This window comes from Symphalangus syndactylus, chromosome 2 (genome assembly GCF_028878055.3).
Source record: "Symphalangus syndactylus isolate Jambi chromosome 2, NHGRI_mSymSyn1-v2.1_pri, whole genome shotgun sequence".
NCBI lineage: Eukaryota > Metazoa > Chordata > Mammalia > Primates > Hylobatidae > Symphalangus > Symphalangus syndactylus.
Window position 1 is genome coordinate 16,008,294 of NC_072424.2, and position 25,493 is coordinate 16,033,786.

At 36.8% G+C, this 25,493-nt stretch overlaps 1 protein-coding gene across 14 annotated transcripts in view; it reads right to left on the minus strand.

The window, feature by feature from the left end:
* Positions 1–25,493, minus strand: part of PLEKHA1 (pleckstrin homology domain containing A1) — a 57,613-nt gene that overhangs the window by 29,313 nt on the left and 2,807 nt on the right. For 9 of the 14 annotated variants that reach the window (XM_055246703.2, XM_063617198.1, XM_055246722.2 and 6 more), the window contains exons 2-4: positions 9,962–10,122; positions 5,332–5,388; positions 2,919–2,964 (exon numbers count right to left, since the gene is read on the minus strand). In XM_055246703.2, the coding sequence (XP_055102678.2) occupies positions 2,919–2,964; positions 5,332–5,388; positions 9,962–10,102 (244 nt within the window). In that variant the 5' untranslated portion in view covers positions 10,103–10,122. Of the gene's footprint in view, positions 1–2,120; positions 2,206–2,918; positions 2,965–5,331; positions 5,389–9,961; positions 10,123–13,931; positions 14,057–25,493 lie in introns of those variants that run through there. The other 5 variants (XM_055246744.2, XM_055246756.2, XM_055246753.2 and 2 more) reach the window with 3 other exon arrangements.

Below are 25,493 nucleotides of genomic sequence, written 5' to 3' on the forward strand. Positions count from 1 at the left end.
CCCACTCTGTTTTCTCTATTCTGTACTTTCCTCTGTCCTCTCAGTCTCTATCAGATGTTGGACTTCTTGATGGTTTTTATCTCTTTTCCATTATCTATCTTTACCTTTGTTTTACTTTCAGATTTCTTTGACTTTTTCTTCCAAGTTTTGCATTGTCTCATGTTCCTTCTCCTGTTTGATAATCTGCTCTCGTCAAATGTTCAGTAATCCTGGGATGTCTATTCATATTTTAAAAGAAAGTGCTAAAAAGAGTGATGAAAAGCTCTCTTGGGTTGTTGTAGGGCTGTTGATTGTGGACCTCACTAGTCAACTATGGCAAGCTCTTCTAGTAGAAATGCCCAGATGTCAGTCAGTATCTATGGATCTTTTCTCTAGGGTATTCAGATCTTACTCACCTAAACGTGGCTGCCCAGTGCTCTGGGGCTGGGGTTGCACTGATTGTGCACACTTTCATTTAATCTTCCTATTTTCAGTTTCATGCCTCATTCCTTTCGTTCTCTGGGACTAGTGCCCCTAAATATACAGCCTCACTGATTCTATTTCTGGATACACCACACATCCCATTACCTGCTGGGACAGAGGAAGGGTGTCTGCCTGATCGAGCTTGATGGAGGTAGGGAACAGAGGTTGTTTCTGATATAGATATGCAAACAAAGTCCCTGTTTTCGGTCCTTCCTCACTGTTGCTTCCCTGGAAAATGTATCTCCTATACCTAAGCCTATCTAGAGTTGGGATGGGGGCAGAACACTTAAATGGTGAGCTTTTCATTGGCCTCTTCCTCCACTCTGCTAAATTATCTACGATTCCTCTATCTACTTTCCAACTTTATACACTGAGGGTTACAGATACTCTGCTCCCTCCATCAAAAATGGCTTGCGTGTTTCTTGTTCTCACTGGTTTGAGACAATCTGAGAGAAGATATGTTGCCACTTTGAATGAAAGTTGTGGTTCTATTTTAGAAGTCAGTGCTTCTCTCTCTGAAGGTAAGCATTTCATGAATCTTTACTCCCACTAGCAGTAGAGGACTAATAAACTATTGCCTGACCAATGAACAACTAATCTTAGTTTTTGATTCCAACTAAAATCACCCATTCTAAATACTCCAATAACTATGAATGTCAAGTCTATTACTGTATGTTACTATTTCTGTAAGTTTGAGATTTTAGAAAAAAAAGGGTTGTCAAAAGTATGTGTATTATACATTCTAAAATACAAAGTTCTCAGTTATTTGACTTGTAATATCCATTCATTTACAAGGCTCTGAGGCATTTTCCTGTTTCGTAACCAAAATTATAATTAGTAATAAACATGTAACTTTTAAAAATAGCTTCATAGTGAGATAAAAGCATTTTAGAGGATTCCCTTGACAGCCACGTTTCATCTTGCTCATATCAAGATGCTATTCCTAACTACTGCCTAAAGAAATCTGCCCTTTTCAAGCAAAAGAGAGCAGAGAACTTCAATTCTACTCCCAAAAGTATCTCTCACTTTAATGTGAAAGTCTCTTTTGATGTTAGTTGGCCACTCCAAATATTTGTTCCTTCAGTCACTAATGTCCACTAACATACTCTCTGAGAGGGTATCAATTCTTCTAGCTTCGACTACCATCCAGTTTTCAACAGCCTCCAAATTTCTCCATTCTTGACCCTAAAGCTCCATCCAGTCTTCGATTACTGTCAACAGAACATTTCCATTTGGAAGTTCCCCACCATTTCAACTCCATAGCAAACATTTTACCCTATGTAACCAGCTCTCCCTGACTTCTCATTTCTTTACTTGAAGCAAACTTCCCTGCTACCTCTCTCTTTCCTCCAATTCCCCCATATCCACCAAGCCCCTGCACTTTTCCTTCTTTTCACCCTTCCTTCTTCTCCTATTGCCACCACCCTAACTCAGGACCTTACATAAGTACAGTAGTTCAAAAGCCACTTACCCAGTCTACCTACTTTCCTATGCATACAAAAAAAAAAAAAAAAAAAAAAACCCTCCTTCACCTTATGTCTGCTTTCCAGATGCTCTCTTTTTCTTCTCCTTTGTTCAAAGTAATAAAACCTATTGCTCATCAAAACACAGCACCCTGGCTTCTGCCTGCCTTTTTACTCTCTAGCCACTTATCATACCCTGTAGCTTCAGAGTATTCAGCTCCAGAGACACCATGCTCTTCTCCCCACAAGCCTCTGTGCATGTAGTCCTTCTGCCTTTTCTCTGCAGTGGTAAAGGATATAAGCAGGAGGCTAGTTGGCCACCAGTGTAAGCATCTCCTCCTCCAGTGAGGCTCCCCGACTCCTGAGCTCCCCAATAAAGATTTGAAGGTCATTCTTTGTGCTTCTTTAATAGACTGCATATCCCTTTATCTACAGGTTGTGACAACTGCAATATTAATTGCCTGGTATTTTTTATTTATGAGCCAACCAGCCTTAAGGGCAGCAACTGCTTCTTATTCATCTTACAGCTCCAGTGCCAAGCACAGTGCCTGGCATATACTAAACATTTGCTGAGTAAGTTTATCCAATACCCTCAACTACTCCTACCACAAACTGAGCATTTCTCACTACCCAAAAGCTAAAGACCAAATCCTTTTAATTATTTATATGTTTAATATAGAATAACATGACATAGAAAGTTTAAAATTCCCTGAAATCTCACTGCAGGTGATCATTATAAACGCCAAAATAACAGTTACATACGGGTAGAAGGAGGTGGTTCCAACTAGGACGGCACGCAGGAAAGAGGCTTCAGGGTTAGGGGAGAGGGGGTGCAAACTGTTATTTCCTTATCTGTATAGCAGTTACAAGGGAATTCACTTTAGAATAATTCATTAAGCCATAGGTTTTGTGTGGTTTTCTGCAACAGTTTTCTTTTACAATATGATACAATTATATCAGTCTATTTAAAATACATGTAACATGGCTACTTACCAAAACAGAACTCTGCCTTTGGCCTTAGCTTAGTAGCATCGCTAACCTAAAAAGAAAAATAGAGATGGGTTCCTCACTTCTTCATATAATCCTAAAACCAACCTTATATACTATGTAAACTTCCACATGTATGATTCCCCAATAATCATACAGATTTAGTAAACAGACTTAAAATTAAAGACAACTGAAAAAGAACGGCAAATTAAATACATAGGATGCAGTTCCCAACTGTAAGAGGTAACAAATAATACTTCCATATTTTCTTTGAACAACTTGTTTCCTCTTCAAAGAAATGTCAGAGAGAAGCTGAAAGTAAACCATTAGGCTTTATGTCATACACACAAGTATTTTTAGTTTAACATAATTTTCAAAATATCCTCAATGAATATTCTACAAGAACTATGTATTCTTCCCAAATAACATATTTCTAAATTAGCTATGATTTTTAAGCAAAAATGGGGCTAGGTAAAGGGGAGACTGTGTATTTAAAGTCCACAAATCTAGGCCGGGCACAGTGGCTCACGGCTGTAATCCCAGCACTTTGGGAGGCCAAGGCGGACGGATCACGAGGTCAGGAGATCAAGACCATCCTGGCGAACATGGTGAAACGCCGTCTCTACTAAAAATACAAAAAAAAATTAGCCGAGCGTGGTGGCAGGTGCCTGTAGTCCCAGCTACTTGGGTGTCTGAGGCAGGAGAATGGCGTGAACCCAGGGGACGGAGCTTGCAGTGAGCCGAGATCGCGCCACTGCACTCCAGCCTGGGAGACAGTGAGACTTCGTCTCAAAAAATAAAAATTAAAAAAAATAAAGTCCACAAATCCAGGCATTTAATTGAATTAATCTTAATCTTAATAATTAAGATTAAGACATTAATCTGCTATGAGGAGATCAAAATGGGACTGGATCCTCTCTTGTACAGGAGAATACCCTAGGATAATGGGATCACTTTATTAAATGCAGCTCATGGTTCATTTTAGAAGATGAGGCAACTAGCTGCATTTGGTTGCTGCTATCCCTTTAAATAAAGTATCTCCCAGAAGCTCATTCACAACTATTGCCATGCTATTGTCCAGTGATAGAACTTATAACTGTAGCATCTGTTTTGCACCTTCAAAAGGAATTCTAAGTCTGGGGTTCCTCACTGACCCTAAATACAAACTCACAGTTCTGAGTCACACAAAAGTTTGTTCCAGAAATAAATTTTTGGAACAATAAATTTTTTTGGAAAAAAAGTGGTACGTCCAAAGTAGAGTACAAACTGCACAATTTAAACTTCGGGAAGCAGGAAGACAAGATGAAAGTTACAGAACTGCACAGAAAAAAGCTTCTATTTTAAAAGAAGAGCAATGGAGGAGAGGAAAGCAGCTGGCCAGTCACCCTACCTACTTTACTGATTTCAAGAAAGAGCTTCCATACAATATTTGTCGTATGTAAATTTACATAGTATGATTTTAACAGAAAAATGTTTCATTTTAAATGTGTAATCTTTATTGTCCGAGGGTTCTTTTCTTTTCTTTTTGGTCAATGAGAATGAATACCTCTATTGTAATACTAATATAAAGTATTTTATTTATATAACATCTATCTTCTAAACAGAGGCACATTTGTAAATTGGTCTTCTGTTGAAGTGATCTACCTTTGCCAACAGATCTCAGTATATGCATAATAGTGCCCATATTATTTAATAATACTGTGTTGCTACCTTTTGCATCTCATATATAAGTAATCAACAAACTTTTATTACTTTTATGTAAAACACACACAAACACACACACACACACACAAACCCATAGGGCTAGCACCTCAGCATCGCTTAGTTCCCTAAACATTAATAGAAGAAAGTAAGAAAAAAATGCACCTGACAAACACAAAATCAAAATTTTAAAAAATAAAAAATAGTATTGCAAAATTACCAGAAAAACAAATAAAGAAGAAAACAGAAATGAAAAGAGACAAAGTGAAAAGAGGGGGAAAAAATCATCCTTTCAACATGAAAATGGTCCATATTTTCCTCAAAATAAAACATTAAGAAACAAAGTATCAAAGACAATGGGATTTAAAAGTTGGAAACAGTCTACATAAACATAATAGAGTCTCAGAAAAATCTCCAGACCTTCTCAAGATAGAATTTGTTTCACTGATTTCTCCCTTTCTGATGTTCGTATACCTGATCATAAAAGTTTATGTTAACTTTTGCAATTTGCCACATCCTGTAAGTTAAAATCATATTCTTCATAATTGTATCAATTTAAAGAATTTCCTAAACATAGTAATCAGGTACCATTTCAGCATGATAGGAATCTGAACATCACTGTTAAAGGACATGGAAAGGAAACTGCTGCTTCTATTCATACTCTCATTCACAGGGATTTTAATTCACACATGAATATAAGACAATGTATAAAGACTACCTTTGAAATGTAGGTAAGCTTAATGGCTCCAACACGTGATGATCCAGAAGGTAGGTTCTAGAAACAAAGTATTAATATATAATTAATATCCAATATTATGAATTCATTTTATAATATAATGTTCCACATATACTTCCGAAAAGTTAAAAAACTCGATTTTTTAATATCACATTTTACAAATGAGCTTTTCTTCTGTTCAAGTTTTTACTAGGTCTGAAATCAAGTCCATCGCTTGGATAACAAAACGGAATCCTACTCTGTTCCATCATCATGCATATGACTAAAAGGCTATTTTTATCACTGGAGCTAAACTAATACTCTTTCTCATGAGTTTAAAAAGCCATAAACAAGATCAGATTTTGTTCCTGAAAGCAAGGGGGAAATACTTAGAGGCAGAAAACAAATATAACTGTAAGATACTTAAAAAGACTATACATATTACTTTGTTCTATTAAAATTTCTTTATCAAGTATCTCTTGACAAAAATGGACTGCATTTCCCATTTAAATGGTTTACTGTTTGTTATACCATATTAATCTACATTGATACTTTTTTTTCCAAAAAAAAAGTTTGCTTCTCTTTATCATATGCAGGGAATGTAGGCACTTTCACACACAGTATTTTCATTCTTCCCTTAAGTTTCAGATGTGGTTTGCATCAAAAGAGCTAAAGGGAGAATCATCTCTGGTTGAAGCTATCCAGAAAGACTGAAGTGATGAACAACATTTAGGCTGGAGGTTAAGGAAAATTTTGAAACACAAAAAGCAGGGGAGAATATTCCAAGCAGAGAAAACAGACAAACCATGGCAAACAATTGAAGATGCACAGCTCTGTACTAGAAAGAGAGAGGGGCTGTGTTGGGCTGTAATGCAGTGTCCTATAAGATTGTAGTACAAAATGGTGGTCTGAAAACTTGAACTGAGAACCTAATCATAGAGGACCTAAATAAAAAACAAAGTAGCAAAGAATTTATATTGTAGAGAATTTGAGGCCAACGAAGGCTTATGAGCAGATCTGGAATCAAAATTATGCTTTTTTTAATAATATATCTTATAATAAACTAAATGGATTATAGAGTAGGAAGATAGAGGTAGGAAAACCAGACAAAAGAATCTGGGGAAAAGAAACAAAGCATATAAATTTCATTTATATTATAGAAGACTGATAAAAGACTGATAGAAGATTTCGGAAGTAAAAATGAAAACATTAGTTTTAGTTGATTTTGAAAATTATTTCTGCTGCAGATAAGACAGGATCAACTTTTCAACTGACTTTAGAATAATGTACTTAAAAATAAAAAAAATCTATGGGCTTGTTCTAATGAATGATTAGGAGGTAACTGGAAGCCTAGACATTTCAAAGACTTAAGAGTCCCAAATATGAACTGTTTATTGTTGACAGGGACAGATCTTTAAAAAACTTTCTCACCTATATATTGCAAAATTCCATTAATTATGTTCTGCTTTAAACTATATACTATGTACAAGCTTCCAGATATAAATCATAAATAGTAAATATGCATATAAAATAAAATTATAATTCATTAATGTATAACATTAAAAAGCTATTTGTATTCTTATGTATAACATTTTAGATTTATGGGTTTTTGGTTTTTAACTTTAAATAAGGAAAAGAAATGTAAATATGTCTTCAAGAATCTCTAAGTACTACCAAAGTGATTTTTTTTCAAAAACTGTTACCCTTCCATTCAAGGGTAATAATTTATTTCTTTTCAGTTTTTCATGAGCCTATTATTTTAACTGCTGAATAGAGCTCTAAGCCTTTGTGGAAGGAAGACAAATGAGAAACCAAAGCATGACATAAAGTGTCACAGTAATAGTAGTACACTACAGGGAAATGTAAGTAGCTGAGAGAAAAACAATATTCAAAATACGCAGTTTCTATGGACTAGTATGATTACCATCGGGTTCGACTGGAAAAAAAATGAGATTGAAAATTTGTTACTTGACAATGAACAAGAAATAACAAACTAATAGAACATTTAAGAAAAAAAGGGAAATAGGCCATTTGTTGATTATGAGTTCCTAAACTCATTTTGCCAAATACTTTTTCGAATCTCTTCAAATGCACTCCCTCGTACAGCAACTTAATTATTTCATTCTCCATGATTACCAACCTCCTGGACAAAACACAGGAAGCCCCAAGGTGATCCCTAATAAACACTAGGATGAATTTTTAAACCCATGGTTAGTGGTAAAGGAAGCAGTGGTCAGGGGAAGAAGTGGCTTCCTAATAATAGAGGAATCAAACTAATTTTCTTTCTTTACCAAGGTTATTATGATCAGTATAACCATGCTATACTTTGACATAAGCAACTAGATTGAACCATATGAAATTGCCATTTTTTTAGTAATTCAAAATGGCTGTATATTAGCAATTTCATATGGTTCAATATAATTGCTTATGTCAAGATGCAATAACATGGTTATACTGAACATAATAACCTTGATAAAGAAAGAAAATAATATAATAATCTTAGCAAGACATTTTACTAAAGTTTTCAAGAGTAGATATGTCTTGATTATTATGTTTAAAAGTGACACCAAGTTGGTACTAATGGCTAATACACTGGCTGGAAGAATCAAGATTTCCTAAGTTGGAAAGAAGATATAAAATTAATAAGAACAAACTAAAAAATATTTAAATTCTGTACTTAAAAAAAAAATTGGCACTGTGTCCAGAAAAGCCAATGCATTAATTCTAACATAGAGATCTGGCTTTTAAAAGTTCATGTGGACAAGACCTAGCTGAGTGCTATAGCCAAAGTGATCTAGTCTCCAAACATGCCACTGGCTCTCTTGCTTTGATCTCTGCCCACACTATTCTTTGAGCACTGGAATACTCAACTTTTCCATCTCTTAGCCAATATTATATCCAAACTTCTAAGTCAATTTCAAATGTTACCACTTCCATGAAGACTTGAACTCCTTCTACCAGCTGTATAACTTTCTTCTGAATTCCAAGTTCAAGTTTTATTCAGGGTAATAAATATATTCTGTTTTGTACTTAACTCCTTTTAGCTCTGTTAAATGGGTAGTACTGATAAAGGAAGAATGACAAGAAGAATCTATTATGTAGGAACACAGAAAAATAATCAAGGAGTTTCAAGTAAAATTCAGGAGAAACCATACACATGTCAACCAGACCTTGTGAAGAGAGAGAAAAATAAGGGAGAGAAAATAGGCAGAACTGTGCAATGGCTCATATGGGTGAGGAGAGGTCCCTTACAACTCAAATTCTACATAAATAAACATACACACATTAGTATCTAGTATAGACACATACATATCTCGTCTAATCTAAAATCAGTATATAGTGAAGAATACTAGACTACTTATCAGGAGACCTAGTTCCTGCTCTGTGAAACAGAACCGAACCTTGTGTAAGTCTCTGCTCTTCCCTAGACCTTCCATTCCTCACCCATACGAGAAGTCTACTGGACAAAAATCAGCTTATAAGTCTGCTAGAGATTCATCCCTTGCTTTGCACATACTTCGTTGCAACATACAACCCCATTTTTAACTTTTATACCAATTTTTATTTGAAGATAAAAAGTTCCAAAAGGCCGGGCACGGTGGCTCATGCCTGTAATCTCAGCACTTTGAGAGGCTGAGGCTGGAGGATCACCTGAAGTCAGGAGTTCAAGACCAGCCTGGCCAAGATGGCAAAACCCTGTCTCTACTAAAAATACAAAAAATTAGCCAGGTGTGGTGGCACACCCCTGTAGTCCCAGCTACTCGGGAGGCTGAGGCATGAGAATCACTTGAACCCAGGAGGCAGAGGCTGCAGTGAGTCAAAATCGTACCGCTGTATTCCAGCCTGGGTGAGAGAGTGAGACCCCATCTCAAAAAAAAAAAAAAAAAAAAAAAAAGTAGAGAAAGTTGAAAGTTTAAAACTACTTCACAGATGATATCTAATCTCAGGCCTCTTACAGATCTTAAGGCTGGGATTCCAATTTTTTAAATTATAACATTTACCCCTATGTTTTGCAAGGCGACAATAAAATCAAACTGCATTTCAGTTCATGGATGGCATTACAATGACTGACTCAAATCTGACACTACAAAATAAAAGGACTACATATGTGGAAGAGTATCATGTGGTTAAGTCATTTATTTATTTAAAAATAATAGTCTCTATCCTAGATACAGCATCTTAAACCTAAATTTAACATCACTAAAGGGACCCTGGTATTAAGCCTCCTTAATGCAAGAAAATCATCTATCCCTGGTCTTTATTTTAGCTGTTGTTTGAAATACATGTTACAAAAAAAGTATTTCTTATTTTTGGGACAGCTTCAATTGTTATTTTTTTCTGTGACTCAAGATCTAATTTTCTAAAACCTAATTTTCCACCAGAGAGAGTATTTCTCTCTCGAGGGAAAAATATATACAAAAGCATTAGTTTTCATCAAATAAACTTAGTTTCACCTTCTGAAATTCAAACAAGACAGTAGAGGTCAGGGGTGCAGGGCAGAGAGGACAGCCAGTAGAAATAAATCTAAAAATATACTGCTTAAGAAGACAAATTATAAAGCCTGTATAGTATGTTAAATACTTAAATACAACTTTCTATGCTTTTAAAACATAATCCTTGGGATTTTACGAACCTGTGGATTATCCATGTACCACACGAAACTATCTTCTCTGGTATCCAGTATGAAGTACCTTCGAAGAAATTTCCCACTGTTTTCATTTTCTTCAATGTCTAGAAAACCACAAATGCGATTCTGACGATCCACATAAGGCATTTCTGAGCTTGAACATTACACTGTAAAATAAAAATATTAACAGTAAGCTCCCTATGAAACAGGAAAGTATTTCTCACGGACTGCAAATCTGTTCAATGAGGGGGCAACTTGCCAACATTAGGTAAGGCCAATTAAAATGAACACACACCAACATCTGAGGCATTTACAAAAATCACTTTTGAAATTAAGTTTATGAAGAGTGGTTACTAAATGTAACTATTTATTCACTGTGATTGGGGACAACAGAGAGCTACTCACCTCAGCTGAATAATTTACTTACTTTTTCCCTAAAAAAACCCCAAGTGAGCCAAAAACAATAGTTATCCAAATTTTAATTTCCTCACTTACAAATCAAGATAATCTATCCTTTAGATTATTTTAGAATATTTTTAAATTCACAAAACAACAACAACAGTTAACATTTAGTGACCAGTTGCTACATGCTAGGCTCCGTACGAGGTTCTTTTCCATATGTTAACTCTTTTAATCTTCTAAACAACCCTAGGAGTGGGCATAATCATCCCCAGCAGATAAGGAACTTAACACAGAGGGAAAGTGATTTTCCAAAATTCCAAAACTAGTAGGCCAAGAGTCAAAGCCTGAATCCAGATTACTGCACTCTACAGCTCTCATCTGATACTCTACACCATCCTCTCTAAAAAACCCTTGAATTGTTAAAACAAAAGTGAATCAAAATAAACTAGTTAATGTACTGGAAAGAGAGATAAGCAGGTATGATGTGCCTCCTGGTGGAAGACACAAACATCACCTATCATGTGAACATAAAGCAACAAGAAAAAATGTTTTTTAGATCCCCTCTATATCCAAATACCAATCTACAGAAGATGCAGAACACAGAGGAACATGCTAAACTGCACCAAAGGAATTCAATCAGCAAGAGCCAGACTGTAAGAAAGGAAAAAAAAAGTTTCTTTAGCAAGTAAATTATTACAAGAAAAAAAAGAGAAAGAGAAACATTATAGATTAAAATAGACTTAAAAGGTGTATCATATTCTGGTCCTAAAGTACTGCAACTTTTGTTGTACTGATTAAAGTTAAAAAACCGTTAGTGCCAAGCACTGTTTCTCTAGAGACTACAGACACGTGATTCCTTCTTGATGTGATGCTTAGCCCAAATCTGCACCAGACAGCTGTTACTATTCTGGTACTTCCATAGCTGGCACCATCACATCTTTTGGCAGGATGAATTTACATAACTAGTTCTTTATTTAGAGGCCCAGGGTAAATTTAACTTACAGTGAAAATTCAATTACAATGCACACTGATAAACTATGTATCTGTATCACTATTCCATATGCAGTCAGAGAAATGATAAATACACCAAAAAGTTTTAAATAAAACCATCCAATAAGTTTGTGTGTTGTTGTTGTTGTTATTGTTCTTATAAATCTGACACTTTAAAGGAAATAATTTCTTTAATAAATTTACCATAAGTTTGTAAAAAAAAAAAAAAAAAAAAAAAAAAGAAAGTTTACAATGTAATCAAAGCTTGAAAAATCAATACTCTATATACTACCATATACCACAGGTAAAAGCTATCAACTTGCCATGAGAATAGACATAGATCAGTGGAAAAGAATTAAGAGCACAGAAATAAACCTATACATCTATAGTCAACTGATTTCAACAAGGGTGCTAATACCATTCAATGTGGGGGGAAAAAGCCTCTTCAACAAATGGTGCTGGTACAACTGGATATCCACATATAACAGAATGAAGCTGGACCCCCTACCTCACACCATATATAAAAATTAACTCAAAATGGATTAACAATTTAAGAGCTAAAACTAGAAAACTTTCAGAAGAAAATATAGGGTAAATCTTACTTTGGAATTGGCAATGAATTCTTAGATATAATACCAAAAGCATGAGCAACAACAAAAATAAGATATATTGGACTTCATCAAATTTTAAAACTCTTTTTGCATCAAACGACTTCAAGAAAGTCAAAAGAAAATCTACAGGAGGAAAGAAAATATCTGCAAACTATATATCTGACAAGGGTCTAGTATCCAGAATATATAAGTAACTTTCAGAACTCAAAAACTTTAGTCCAAGTTTAAAATGGGCAAATGACTTGAAGAGACATTTATCCAAAGAAGATAAACAAATGATCAACGAGAACATTAAAAGATGCTCAATATCATTAGTCATTAGGGAAATCCAAATAAAAACCACAATGAGATAAAACTTCACACCCACTAGGATGGCTATAATTAAAAGAGAGGAAAATAACAAGTGTTGGCAAGGACATTGAGAAATTGGAACCCTCCCACATTGCTGGTGGGAATGTAAAATGGTACAACAGCTGAGTAAAACAGTTTGGCAGCTCTTCAAGAGTTAAACATAGAATTACCATATGACCCAGCAATTCTACTCCTAGGTACACACATACCTCGTTCTACTGTGCTTCATTTTACTGCACTTCACGGATATTGGGGTTTTTACAAATTAAAGGTTTGTGGCAACCCTGCAGCCTCAAACTACTGGGCTCAAGAAATCCTCCTGCCTCAGCCTCCCGAATAGGTGGGAGGACTACATGCATGTACCACCACACCCAGCTAACTTTTTTATTTTTTGTAAAGACAGATCTCACTATGTTGCCCAAGCTAGTCTTGAGCTCCTGGCCTCAAGCAATCCTCTTGCCTCGGCCTCTCAAAGTCCTGGGATTACAGGCATGAGCCACCATGCCCAGCCAAGTGTCTCGCTTTAAACCAAAAGCCAGAAATGTCTAAGCTTAGTAAGTGAAGCATATCAAAAGCTGAGACAGACCAAAAGTGAGATTTCTTGCACCAAACAGCCAAGTTATGAATACAAAGGTAAAGTTCCTGAAGGAAATTAAAAGTGCTACTTCAGTGAACACAAGACTGGTAAGTGAAACAGCTTTATTGCTGATATGAAGAAAGCTTTACTGGTCTCGACAGAACATCAAATTAGCTACAGTATTCCCCTTAAGTCAAAGCCTAACCCAAAGAAAGGCTTTCTTCAGTTATTTGAAGGCTGAGAGAGGTGAGAAGCTGCAGGAAGAAAGCTGGAAGCCAGCAGAGGTTGTTGGTTCATGACTTTCAAAGAAAGAAGCCATCTCTATAACATAAAAGTGCAAGGTGAAGCAGCAAGTGCTGATATAGAAGCTTCCACAAGTTATCCAGGAAGATCTAGCTGGGATCAAGGAGGTGGCTACACTAAAGAGATTTTGAATGTATGTGAAAGTCTTCTACTGGAAGATGCCATCTAGGACTTTCACAGCTCTAGAGAAGTCAATGCCTGATTCAAAGCTTCAAAGGACAAGCTGACTCCTGTTAGGGGCTAATGCAGCTGCTGACTTGAAGTTGAAGTCACTGCTCACTTACCATTCCAAAAATCCTACAGCCCTCAAGAATTATGCTAAATCTACTCTGCCTGTACGCTAAAAATGGAATAACAAAGTCTGGATGACAGCACACCTGTTTACAGCATGTTTTACTGAAAAAAAATTTTTTTTTTTGAGATGGAGTCTTGCTCTGTCACCCAGGCCTAGAGTGGTGGTGCAATCTTGGCTCACTGCAACCTCCACCTCCCAGGTTCAAGCAATTCTCCTGCCTCAGCCTTCCTCAGCCTCCCAAGTAACTGGGATTACAGGCACATGCCACCATGCCTGACTAATTTTTGTATTTTTAGTAGAAACAGGGTTTCACCACATTGGCCAGGCTGGTCTCAAACTCCTGACCTCAGGTAATCCGCTCGTCTTGACCTCCCAAAGTGTTGGAATTACAGGTGTTAGCCACCATGCCCAGCCACTGAATATTTTAGGCTCACTATTGAGACTTACTCCTCAGAAGATTCCTTTCCAAATACCACTGCTCACTGACAACGCATGTGGTCACCCAAGAGCTCTGATGAACATGTACAAGGTGATTATGTTGTTTCCACACCTGTTAACACAACATCCATTCTGCAGCTCATGCATCAAAGAGTAATTTCAACTTTCAAGTCTTATTATTTCAGAAACACATTTTGTGATATTGAAATATTTATTTGTGATTTGAAATATAGCTGCCATAGACAGTGATTCCTCTGATAGATCTGGGCAAAGTAAATTGAAAATTTTCTGGAGAGGATTCATCATTCTAGATGCTGTTCAGAACATTCATGATTCACAAGAGGAAGTCCAAATATCAACATTAACAAGGTTTTGAAAGAAGTTGATTCCAACTCTCATGGATGACTTGGGAGGGTTCAAGACTTCAGTGGAGGAAGTAACTACAGATATGGCAGAAACAGCAAAAGGACTAGAAATAGAAGAGCCTGAAAATGTGACTAAATTACTATAATCTCATGCTAAAACTTGGAACAGATGAGGAGTGCTTCTATGGATGAGCAAAAAAAAAGTGGTTTCTTGAAATGCCACAGCCACCCCTACCTTCAGCAACCACTACCCTAATCAGTCAGCAGCCACCAACATTGAGTTAAAACTCTCCACCAGCAAAAAATTACGACTCATTTGAAGAGGCTCAGATGACTGTTAGCATTTTTAAGCAATAAAATATTTTTAAATTATAGTATGTACATTTTTTAGACATAATGCTATAGCACACTTAATAGATTACAGTATAGTGTAAACATAATTTTTGTATGTACTGGGAAACCAAAAAATTAGTGTGATTCATTCTACTGCAACATTTATCTTATTGCCATGGACTGAAACTGAACCCACACTATCTCTGAGATTCAGATATTCAGAATTGAACACAGGTAGTCAAATAAACCCTTGTATATGAAATGTTCATAGCAGCACTATTCACAAATCGCCAAAAGGTGGAAACAACCCCAACAAATGAATAAAATGTGGTATATGCATACAATGGAATATTTTTCAGACATAAAAAGGAATGAAGTACTGATACATGCTACAACCTAGATAAACCTCGGAAACACGCTAAATTAAAAAGCCAGCAACAAAAAGGTACATGTTGTACGATTCTATTTATATGAAAGATCCTAAATAGATAAATCCAGAGCAACAAGGAATAGATTGGTGGTTGCCAGAGGCTGAAGAGAGTGGGAAATGCAGAAGATCTGCTTAACAGGTGATGAAAATGTTTTGACGGTAGATATAGGTGATAGTTGCACAACACTGACGCTGTGAAAGTATGAAATGTCATTGGGTTGTACACACTAAAATGGATAATCTTATGCTAATTTCACCTTGACTAAAAAAATAAAAGGATGCTGTAACGTTTACCAGGCAGTTTCTACAATGACTGCCCCAAAGCATTTATCTTATTTCTTAGTTTAAAAGAGTAGAGCAAATAAATTATCTACTTGAAAAAACTCAGTGTCTTAGAATGCTCACTCTAGAAGTCAGCTGTCATGTAGGAAATTTGACTGCCTTCAGACTGCCCTGTTGTGTGAAAGCCAACTAGTCCCATGAAGAAGCTGTGCAGAGAGAGGTGACCAGCCCACACCCAGCTGTCCCAGCCATTCCAGCAGAGTGAGTGAAGAGGCTATCTTGACCATCCAGCCCAGTCAAGCCTTCAGATGACTAAATTACTGCCATCTGACTGCAACTACAAGAGAAAGACCCCCAAGACGGAGCTGCCCAAATGAGCTCCTTGATTCAACCCAGAGAACACTTAAAAATAATGAACTGTTGTTTTATGCTACAGAAAAGCCCTCAGGCATATACCATATAAATACAATATACAGAGCATTCAAGGAATTTTATAAACAAATATATGTCAGAATTTTCACTGGTTTTTAGTGCTATAGATGAAATTATCACCTGAATAGCTACTTGAAAATTAAAATACACTTTTAAATAAAATATAGGTAAAAGAAGAAATCAAAAGGGAAATCAGAAAACATTCTTAACTATTTTAAAAGTCAAAATTTGTAGTATGCAGCTAAAGGTGATTTTAAAGGAAAATTTATAGTCTTAAGATACTTTTATTAGAAAAGGTCTAAAATCAATGGCATAAACTCCACCTTAAAAAGCTAGAAAAAGGTAAAGTAAACCCAAAATAGAAAGGGAATAATAAATATCAGAAAAGAACCTAATAAAATTGAAAACAAACAATACAAATTAAAACCAAAAGCTGTTTCTTGAAAAGATCAAATTGATAAATCCATAGCTACGTGAACCAAGTGAAAGAGCAAATCACCAATATTAGGAAGTACACACTACACACCCTATAGACATTAAGTGGGTAATAAGAATTCATGCAAACAAATTTGACAATTTAGAAGTAAACAAATTCTTTGAAAAAACACAACTTTGAAAAAACAGACACAAGACAAAAAAGAAAATCTGAAGTACCTATTTCTACTAAAGCAAATGAATTCGTTACTAAAACCCCAAAAGGAAAAGTCAAAGCCTAGAAACAGTTCATATGTGAATTCTACCAATCCCTTAAGGAAAAAAATAACACCAGTCTTTTACAAATTCTTCTAGTAAACAGGAAGAGAGAACAGTTAATTTTCAACCAAGGTGCCAAGGCAATTTTGTAGAGAAAGGACAGTCGTTTCAACAAACAAGACTGGAATAATCGACTATCTATGAGGGAAAAAACTAACTCAAATGGATCACTGACCCAATGTAAAATGATAAAGCTTCCAGAACAAAATATAGGACAAAGTCTTCAGGACCTTAGGGGTAGACAAATATTTCTTAGATAAGACACAAAAAGCCTGAACCATATAATAGTTGATATATTTGAAACGTAGTCAAACTTTAAAATTGCTCTTCAAAAGACACCATAAAGAAATGAAAAGACAAGCCACAAAATGAAGAAAATATTCAATATATATGTATCCAGACAGCAAATGATACCCTAGAACAGGCAGGTAATTATTACAATTCAATAATAAGACAACCAAATAAGAAAATGGTAAAAAAAAAAAAAAAATTGGAACACACAAGCTGACAAAGAAGATATAAAAATAGTAAATAAGCACACGAATAGATGCCTCATAATTAGTCAGGAAAGTGAACGCAAATAAAAACCGCAAGATACTATAACATACCTACTAAAATGTCTAAAACAAACAAACAAAAAAACCGTGACAACACTAAATGCTGTCAAAGATGTGAAATAAATGAACTATCATACATTGCTGGTGGAAATGCAAAATGACATAGCAACTTTGGAAAACAGTTCGGCAGTTTTTACAGTTAAACATATCCTTAGCGAACAACCCGGCAATCCCACTCCTAGGTATTTATCCAAATGAACTGAAGGCTTATGTTCACACCAAATATTGGATACAAATGTTTATAGCAGTATTAGTCATAATTGGCAAAAAAACAGGAACAACCCAAATGTCCTTCAACTGGTGTATGAATAAACAAAATGTGGTGCATCCAATACAATAAAATATTACTTGGCAAAATAAAGGAACAAACTATTGATACATGTGCAACTAATAAATGTCAAATGTATTTTGGTATGTGAAAGAAGCCAGACCAAAAAGGGTATGGGACATAGAACAAAACAGTACAGATGGAATACTGCTCCACAGTAAAAAGGAACTACTGACAGATGCAACAACATGAATGAATCTCAAAATCATAATACTAAGTAGAAAAAAGGCCAGAAATAGGCTGGGCACAGTGGCTAACGCCTATAATCCCAACACTTTGGGAGGCCAAAGCAGGCGGATCACCTGAGGTCGGGAGTTCAAGACCAGCCTGACCAACATGGAGAAACCCCATCTCTACTAAAAATTCAAAATTAGCCGGGCATGGTGGTGCATGCTCTAATCCTAGCTACTCAGGAGGCTGAGGGAGGAGAATTACTTGAACTCGGGAGGCGGAGGTTGCAGTGAGCCTAGATCGTGCCACTGCACTCCAGCCTGAGCAACAAGAGCAAAATTCCGTCTCAAAAAAAAAAAAAAGCCAGACACAAAATGATACAGCCTTTTATAATATTCTGTTTCCTAACATTTCAACTAGTGGTTTTAGTGTTATTTATAGAAATAATTATATTTCTATAAAATTCTGAAAACTGCAAACCAATCTATAGGGATGGAATGCAGATCGGTAGTTGCTTGGAGCTGAGGGTGAAGGGAAGGACTGTAAGTGGCATAAGGATACTTCTCAGAGTTATAGAAATGTTCTGTATCTTAATGTGCTGCAGACATGGTCAAAACTCATCAAATTATACATTTTAAACAGATACAGTTTATTGAATGTAACTTCAAAAGGCTAAAAATCCAGTACCAATTCAAAAAAAAAATTTTTTTCTGAGATAGAGTCTCACTCTGTTGCCCAGACTGCAGTGCAGTTGCGTGATCTCGGCTCAATGCAACCTCCACCTCACAGGCTCAAGCAATTCTCATGCCTCAGCCTCCTGAGTAGCTAAGATTACAGGCACTGCGCCACTACCGCCCGGCTAATTTTTGTATTTTCAGTAGACAGGGTTTCACCATGTTGGCCAGGCTGGTCTCAAACTCCTGACCACAAATGATCCACCTGCTTTGGCCTCCCAAAGTGCTGGGATTACAGGTGTGGGCCACCACACCTGGCCCAGTAACAATTTTAAAAACTCATTTATAAATGACTACAAATAAAGTTTTTTAAAAGCTTTCCATGGCAAAAACCTGATAAGCAAAGTCAAAGCCAGTAGAAAATATTTGCAACTTATATCATAGACAAAGGGCTAATCTTCCTAACATTTAAAGAGCTTGCAAAAAATGTTAAGGGAAATATATCAAATGTTCAATAGAAAAATGAGTAAAAGACATGAACACTGTACCAAGAGAGATATAAAAATGGCCCTTAAATATATGATGAGATATTCAGTATCACTCATAATAGGACAAATACAAAAAACCATACCGAGATGTAGCCACTGCCAATGACATCGCAAGAACAGGAAGAACACGAGAGACTACCACAGGGATTCAAATATCAAAATCTACATGGTAAGAAATGGCTCAGGAAAGATAACTGGTTTCTTTAAAATTAAATTCAAAAGCAGGAGAAGAAAAGGAACTAGAGGAGAAACCTATGAATTAAAAAAGACTTTAGATACCTGGACCAATCACGACGTGGATTTTATTTAAATCCTGTTTCTTTAAAAAAAAAAAAAAAAAAAAAATACTGACATATTTAAGAAAATCGGAAATTTGAATATTGTCTGACGATATGAAGAAAACAGACACATTATTTTTGGTGTGATAACAGTATTGTGATTGTTACCAAAAAAAAGGAGGAGTCTTTTTCATTTAGAGATATTTACTGATATAAAATAAAATGTTATTTATCTGGGGCCAGGCATTACAGCTCACAATTGTAATCCCAGCACTTTGGGAGGCTGAGGCAGGAGGATTGCGTGAGCTCAGCAGTTTGAGCCTACAAAATGACAAGACATTATCTCTACCAAAAAAAAAAAAAAATTAGCCAGGCATAGGGGTGTGTGCCTGTAGTCCCAGCTACTTGGGAGGCTGAGGTGGGATAATTGCTTCAGCCCGGGAGATTGAGTCTGCAGTAAGCTATGACTGTGCCACTGTACTCCAGCCTGGGCAATAGAGCAAGACCCATTCTCAAAAAAAAAAAAAAAAACCAGAAAGAAAGAAAAGAAAAAAGAAAGCAAGAAAGAAAAGAAAAAAATGTTATCTGCGATTTGTTTCAAAATAATTTGAGAGAAGGGAATAAACGGAGGAGGCACTGGTGGCTGGGTTGGTAGTTGCTGGGGCTAGATGATGGTGTTCATGGGATTGGTTACACTATTCTATTTTTGTGGATGTTCACAAATCTCCATAATAGAAAAGTTTTTTAAATCTATACTATACAGATATACCATTTCTCATCTATTAGACTGGCAAAAATTCAAAAGCTTGACAACACACTATACTGATGAGGCTGTAAGAAAACAGAAACTCTTACATTGCTGGCAAGAAGACAAAATGGTAAAACCCTATTGGGTGAATCTGGTACTATTTAACAAAATCATATATGCTTTCATCCTATGATCCAGCATTCCTACTTGGTACTGTAATGTGAAACATTTTAGATATGATAAGACTTCCAGACCGTTATAACGTACATTATTGGATAATGTAAATATGTTGATACGATTAATTATAAAGAAAACATTTATTTGTTATTAGGAACCAAGACTTTCACAGTGAAAGAGGTACAAACAAAAAACAAAAGAACACACTGTGTACAATACATCTGAATTAGAAATACTATGAACTACATAATTTCTGAAGATATGACAGTAATAGAAAATCACCACTTTGTAATCCCAATGTCTCACTGATTTACACAAACATCTTCAATGAACACTAAAACCACTACATGAAATGCTGTTATGAAACAGAATATTCATAGTCTCAAAATATCACCCCACAGTTTTGTTACTAATTGCAAACAGGAAATGTATCTTTACATTGGAGAGATCTTATAGCCCCCACCTTTACCAAATAACTTGGTATCTACTGAATCTAGAAGCTAGGTACTAATGGATACCGCTTCTCTCTAAACAAACCAAGTATTGTATGATTCCACTGACATGAAATATGCAGAATGGGCAAATCTGTAAAGCTAGAAGGTAGATTACTAGTTGCCTAGGTACAGGGGAAATGAGTTATTGTCTAAGGATGGGAGGGTACAGGGTTTCTTCGGGGGTGATGCTAATATTCTAAAATTGATTGTGGTGGTGTCCACGTAACGGTGAATGCACTAAATCATACACTTTAAATAAGTGAATTATATGGTGTGAATTACGTCTCAATAAAGCCTTTTTTTTAAAAAAAGAAACAATTACAATTGTCTTTCATTCTAGAGTACATTAGAAACCCTAAGGAATATTTCATCTCCCAGACCTATTGTTGGAGTATCCCAGAGGATGGTCTGTGGATCTCTTTCCTATATATACTCAGTGTCTTGGTGAGCTTACTCATTCTCACAGGCCTAAATATTGATGACTTCCAGACTGTTATCTCCAGCCTTGAACACTGTTGACCTCCAGACCCATGTATACAACTGCCTATTCTACGGTTCCACTTATCTAACACTAACAAGCCATCTCAAACTTAACAAACTGAGCTCCAGATATTCCCCTCAGAAACCTGATCCAGCCTTCCCTAGCTCAGTAAAGGGCCACTACCTTCTTCCAGTTGTTCAGGAAAAGTATCTTGAAGTCATACATAAGTTTTTCTCACCCTGTGGTAGTCCGTTCTTGCATTGCTATAAAGAACTACCTGAGGCTCGGTAATTTATAAAGAAAAGAGGTTTAATTAGCTCACGGTTCCACAGTCTGTACAGGAGGCATGACTGGGGATGCCTCAAGAAATTTACAATCATGGTGGAAGGCAAAGAGAGAGGAGTTACCTCTTACATAGCAGGAGCAGGAGGAAGAAAGAGAGAAGAGAGAGGTACACACGTTTAAACAACCAGATCTCACGAGAACTCGCTCACTATCATGAGAACAGAAAGTAGGGATGTCTGTTCCATGAACCAATCGCCTCCCACCAGGTGCCTCCTCCAACACTGGTAATTACAATTCAACATGAGATTTGGGTGGGGACACAAATCCAAACCATATCCTACCCCATGTCCAATCCATCAGCAAATCCTGTTATCTCCATCTTCAAATTATAACCAAAATCCTACTTCTCACCACTTGCTGCCTCTCTGGTCCAAATGACCATGACCTCCCACCTGGATTATTGCCAAGGGCCTCTCCTGGATCTGGCCCTTACCCCACTTCAATCTATTCTCAACGTGGCAGTCAAAGTGATCCCATTAAAACATTTATTCAAGTGTTTACTCAATAAACACACATATTACTACTCATAAAGCACTTTTCTAAATATCTAAATATTAGTTTATTTAATCCTTATAACAATTTTACAGATGAGAAAACTAAGGCACTTGCTCAAGGTCACATGCTTAGGAGTGGCAGTGCCAGGAGTCAAACTGGAGGAGTCTGGCTCTAGAGTCACACTCCTCAATACTATGTAATACCTCACTCTGCTCAAAACTCTTCAATGCAATAGATGTCAACCTTGGCCACTTATCAGAATTACCTGGGAGTTTTAAAAATTCCTGATGCCTACATTAAAACACCGCCTCCCCCACCACCGCCGACCAATTAAATCAGAAATTCTGGGATGGGATCCAGGCATCAGTACTTTTTTAAAGTTTCCCCAATAATTCTAACGTTCAGCCAAGGTTGACAACCATTGTTTCAATGGGATCCCATCTCACTCAAAGTAAAAACCTAAAAACCAAAGCCCTCATAAAGACCACTAGGCCTCGACTGCCCTGTTACCCTATCCCAATACCCACCTTACTCATTTATTTGGCCGCTGGACTCACTAGACAAGATTCCCACTCAGGGACTTTTAACTCAAAGTCACGTTCTCAGTGAACATTTCCTTTTAGATCTTATCTAAAATTGCAAATCCTCCAAACCGTTTTGCCACTTCCACCTTGGTTCCCCATGTTATTCTTCTCCTTAGCATTTATTGATTATCTAACGAATGATACAGTTTACTTATTTACCTGTTTCTTGTCTGTTTCCCCACACTGTAATGTACGCTCCCGGACAACAGGTATTTATTTACTATTGTTTCTCCAATGCCTAACACAGTGGCTGTCACATGCAAGACCCTCAGTAACTATTTGTTGAATGAAGGATGAAGTAACCCATAATTACTGCATCAAAGATTAACTTTAAGTTTCCAGATAGAAAGTTGTTTCTTCCTCATCAGACAAGAATCATTTACCAGATTTAACTGATTTATTTAAATAATGGAAGGAAAAAGTTTTGAACGCTGTATTTCCATTTGAATTTATATTTTTAGTAAAACTTACATGAGGCAAAAACAGACACAATTATATTATTAACATGCCCCCCAACCCAAATTTCTCCTTCAGCTTTACTCATACCTAAGGTATAGTTAGATCTTACAAATCAGTCATAAATTAACATAATTACAGTTAACACCTCATCAGTCAGGAACCAGGAAGCCAAAAAATAAAGCAAAACACAGAAACAGCCTGAGTGATATAAGAAAAAGCAAAGAAAAATTAAATTCTGTACAGTGAGACCTCATCGGGCCCACAAGACTTCACTATTATTTGTTAAAACATGTCGAGTGGGACTAGTCCTGTTGCCCCACAATTACTGACAAACACAAAGCTGAGGATATATACACATCGACGATCAAATATCTGTAGAGTCAGGCATGGCTCTGGCACCCTAATCAGCACCATCCTTCCACTCTGCAAGAGCAGTTGACAGAAGAGAGGGAAAGAACTGTAAGTCTTCAAGGAGAACACAGGGAAAAGGAGGTCTTCAACCAAAACAGTGGCAGGGGCCTCTAACAGAAATCACTCACGAAGATCAGAGGGGCCTAGAACAGACTTGCATCCCATTCTCCAGTTCCACATCTGCTTATGCAGCAGACTGAGTGACTGACCCCGTGTGTCTACTTGAAAAGGGGGACAAAGAGAATTCATGAGAAATGGCAGGGCACAGAAAGAAGGCAGACTTAAGTAGTCTGTATGCCACTATTCGACATCACAAGGAAGTGAGTTTCCAGTGGGTTGAATAGAAACCACAGCGTACCTAGATTGGAGTTGTTTTGCCATTATCAAAATATCTCGCTGCAGAGAGAAAAGATCTCCAGCCCGACTCACACACATTCACGTAACCAGTGGGTAAACTGACAGGATGGGAGCAAGCAGATGGGTGTGTAGGTTGGAAAAGGTTTAGCTACAGAAAATTTCATACCTAGAAACTGTGCAGCAGGAGTCTCCCTGCAAGATCTCACCAAAAACGCCAGTTTGGTTGCCTATTAGTGGACTGCAATGGCCTGCCACTGTTAATCAAGAGAGGACTCTAATAGCACTAGATAACAAACACTTGTCTTTTTCTACTTCTCTTCTTGACACGTTTGTATCCAAATAGATCCCTCAAGACGGAAAGGAAAGAGGTATCCCAGGAGCTAACCACAAGCCATCCATACCCCAAGTGCTTCAGGAAGTAAGCGGCCTGACCATGGGGTAAGGAAGGGAAAAAAAAAACCTTTAAATTGAATATATATGAGATTGAATGTTCAAACTGAAATAGACTGCAGTTGTTTTTGTTTTGTTTTTTTGAGACAGGGTCTCACTCTCCTGTCACCCAGACTGGAGTGCCGCAGCACAATCTCTGTTCACTGGAACCTCTGCCTCCCAGGCTCAAGGGATCCTCCTCCAACAGCCTCCCAACTAGCTGGGACTACAGGCACATGCCACCACGCCCGGCTGACTTTTCTATTTTCTGTAGAGACAAGGTGTCGTCATGTTGCCCAGGCTGGTCTCAAACTCCTGGGCTCAAGCTATCCTCCCACCTCGGCTTTCTGAAGTGCTGGTATTACAGGCATGAGCCACTGAGCCCAGCCTAGAGCTTTTTGATAACTGTAAATGACAGAAAAGCTATCATTTACCCATGATGTTATGGGGGGTGGGGGACAGCAGGGTGGGAAAGAGCTTACAAAATACAGTTAAAGGCAGTGAATGGTGAAAATCAAAACTCCTTAAAACTCTTGTGTTTGTTCTCAGTAAGCTTGGACTGCTGAATAACCTGATGACATATGCAATAGCATTCTCATCCTTAATAATGGGAGGGAACACCTGACATGGAAATTCTCAGGAGGGATTTACTGTACCGATTAAGAAGCTACATTAGAAGCCCTCTGAGATCACTTCCAATTCTAGTGCCTGTGATTGTCTTTTCCTTCAAGAGGTTAAATTCAATCCAGAATCTAGAGTCAAATGGTTAAACCATAAAAGGCTAGGCTGCCTAAAGGGCTAAAAACCACAACTTTCTGGAGAATAAAGCTATCAGACTGACAAGCCTGATAAGAGTTCCATGTAGGAAACAATATTTTGCTCTAAAACTTATTTAACTTAAAAAAATCCTAAATGACTAATTTTCTTTTATATCGAACAGAAATTCCAGTTCAAAGAAAGCTTATAAAATCCCAAAAACCCCATCTTCCTGAATATAATCAATTCAACTAAGTAAAAGGCTTACTAAAATAAATAGCAAACATTAAGCATCTTCTAGGAATCACAAACTCACATATCCCCTATTACAGTATCCACAAGAAAAAAAGTTACTTAGGATCAAATGGTTTACTATTGCTCAGTAAGTGTAAGAGAGTTCTAGTGCTATAACAAATAACAGGATGCTTTATGTTTGCATAAAAACATCCCATATTTTTATGTTTCTAAAAATAATTAAGCATTAAAGACACACAGACAATCATCTAAAGCTACCAAGTTTTCTGCCCTTTCTGAAAGCATTCCTTTCAGATACCATGTCAATAAATTCTTAAATGCTGGATATGTACTCACAAATGGTCAAAAAACGTAAAACCAAATCTTAAT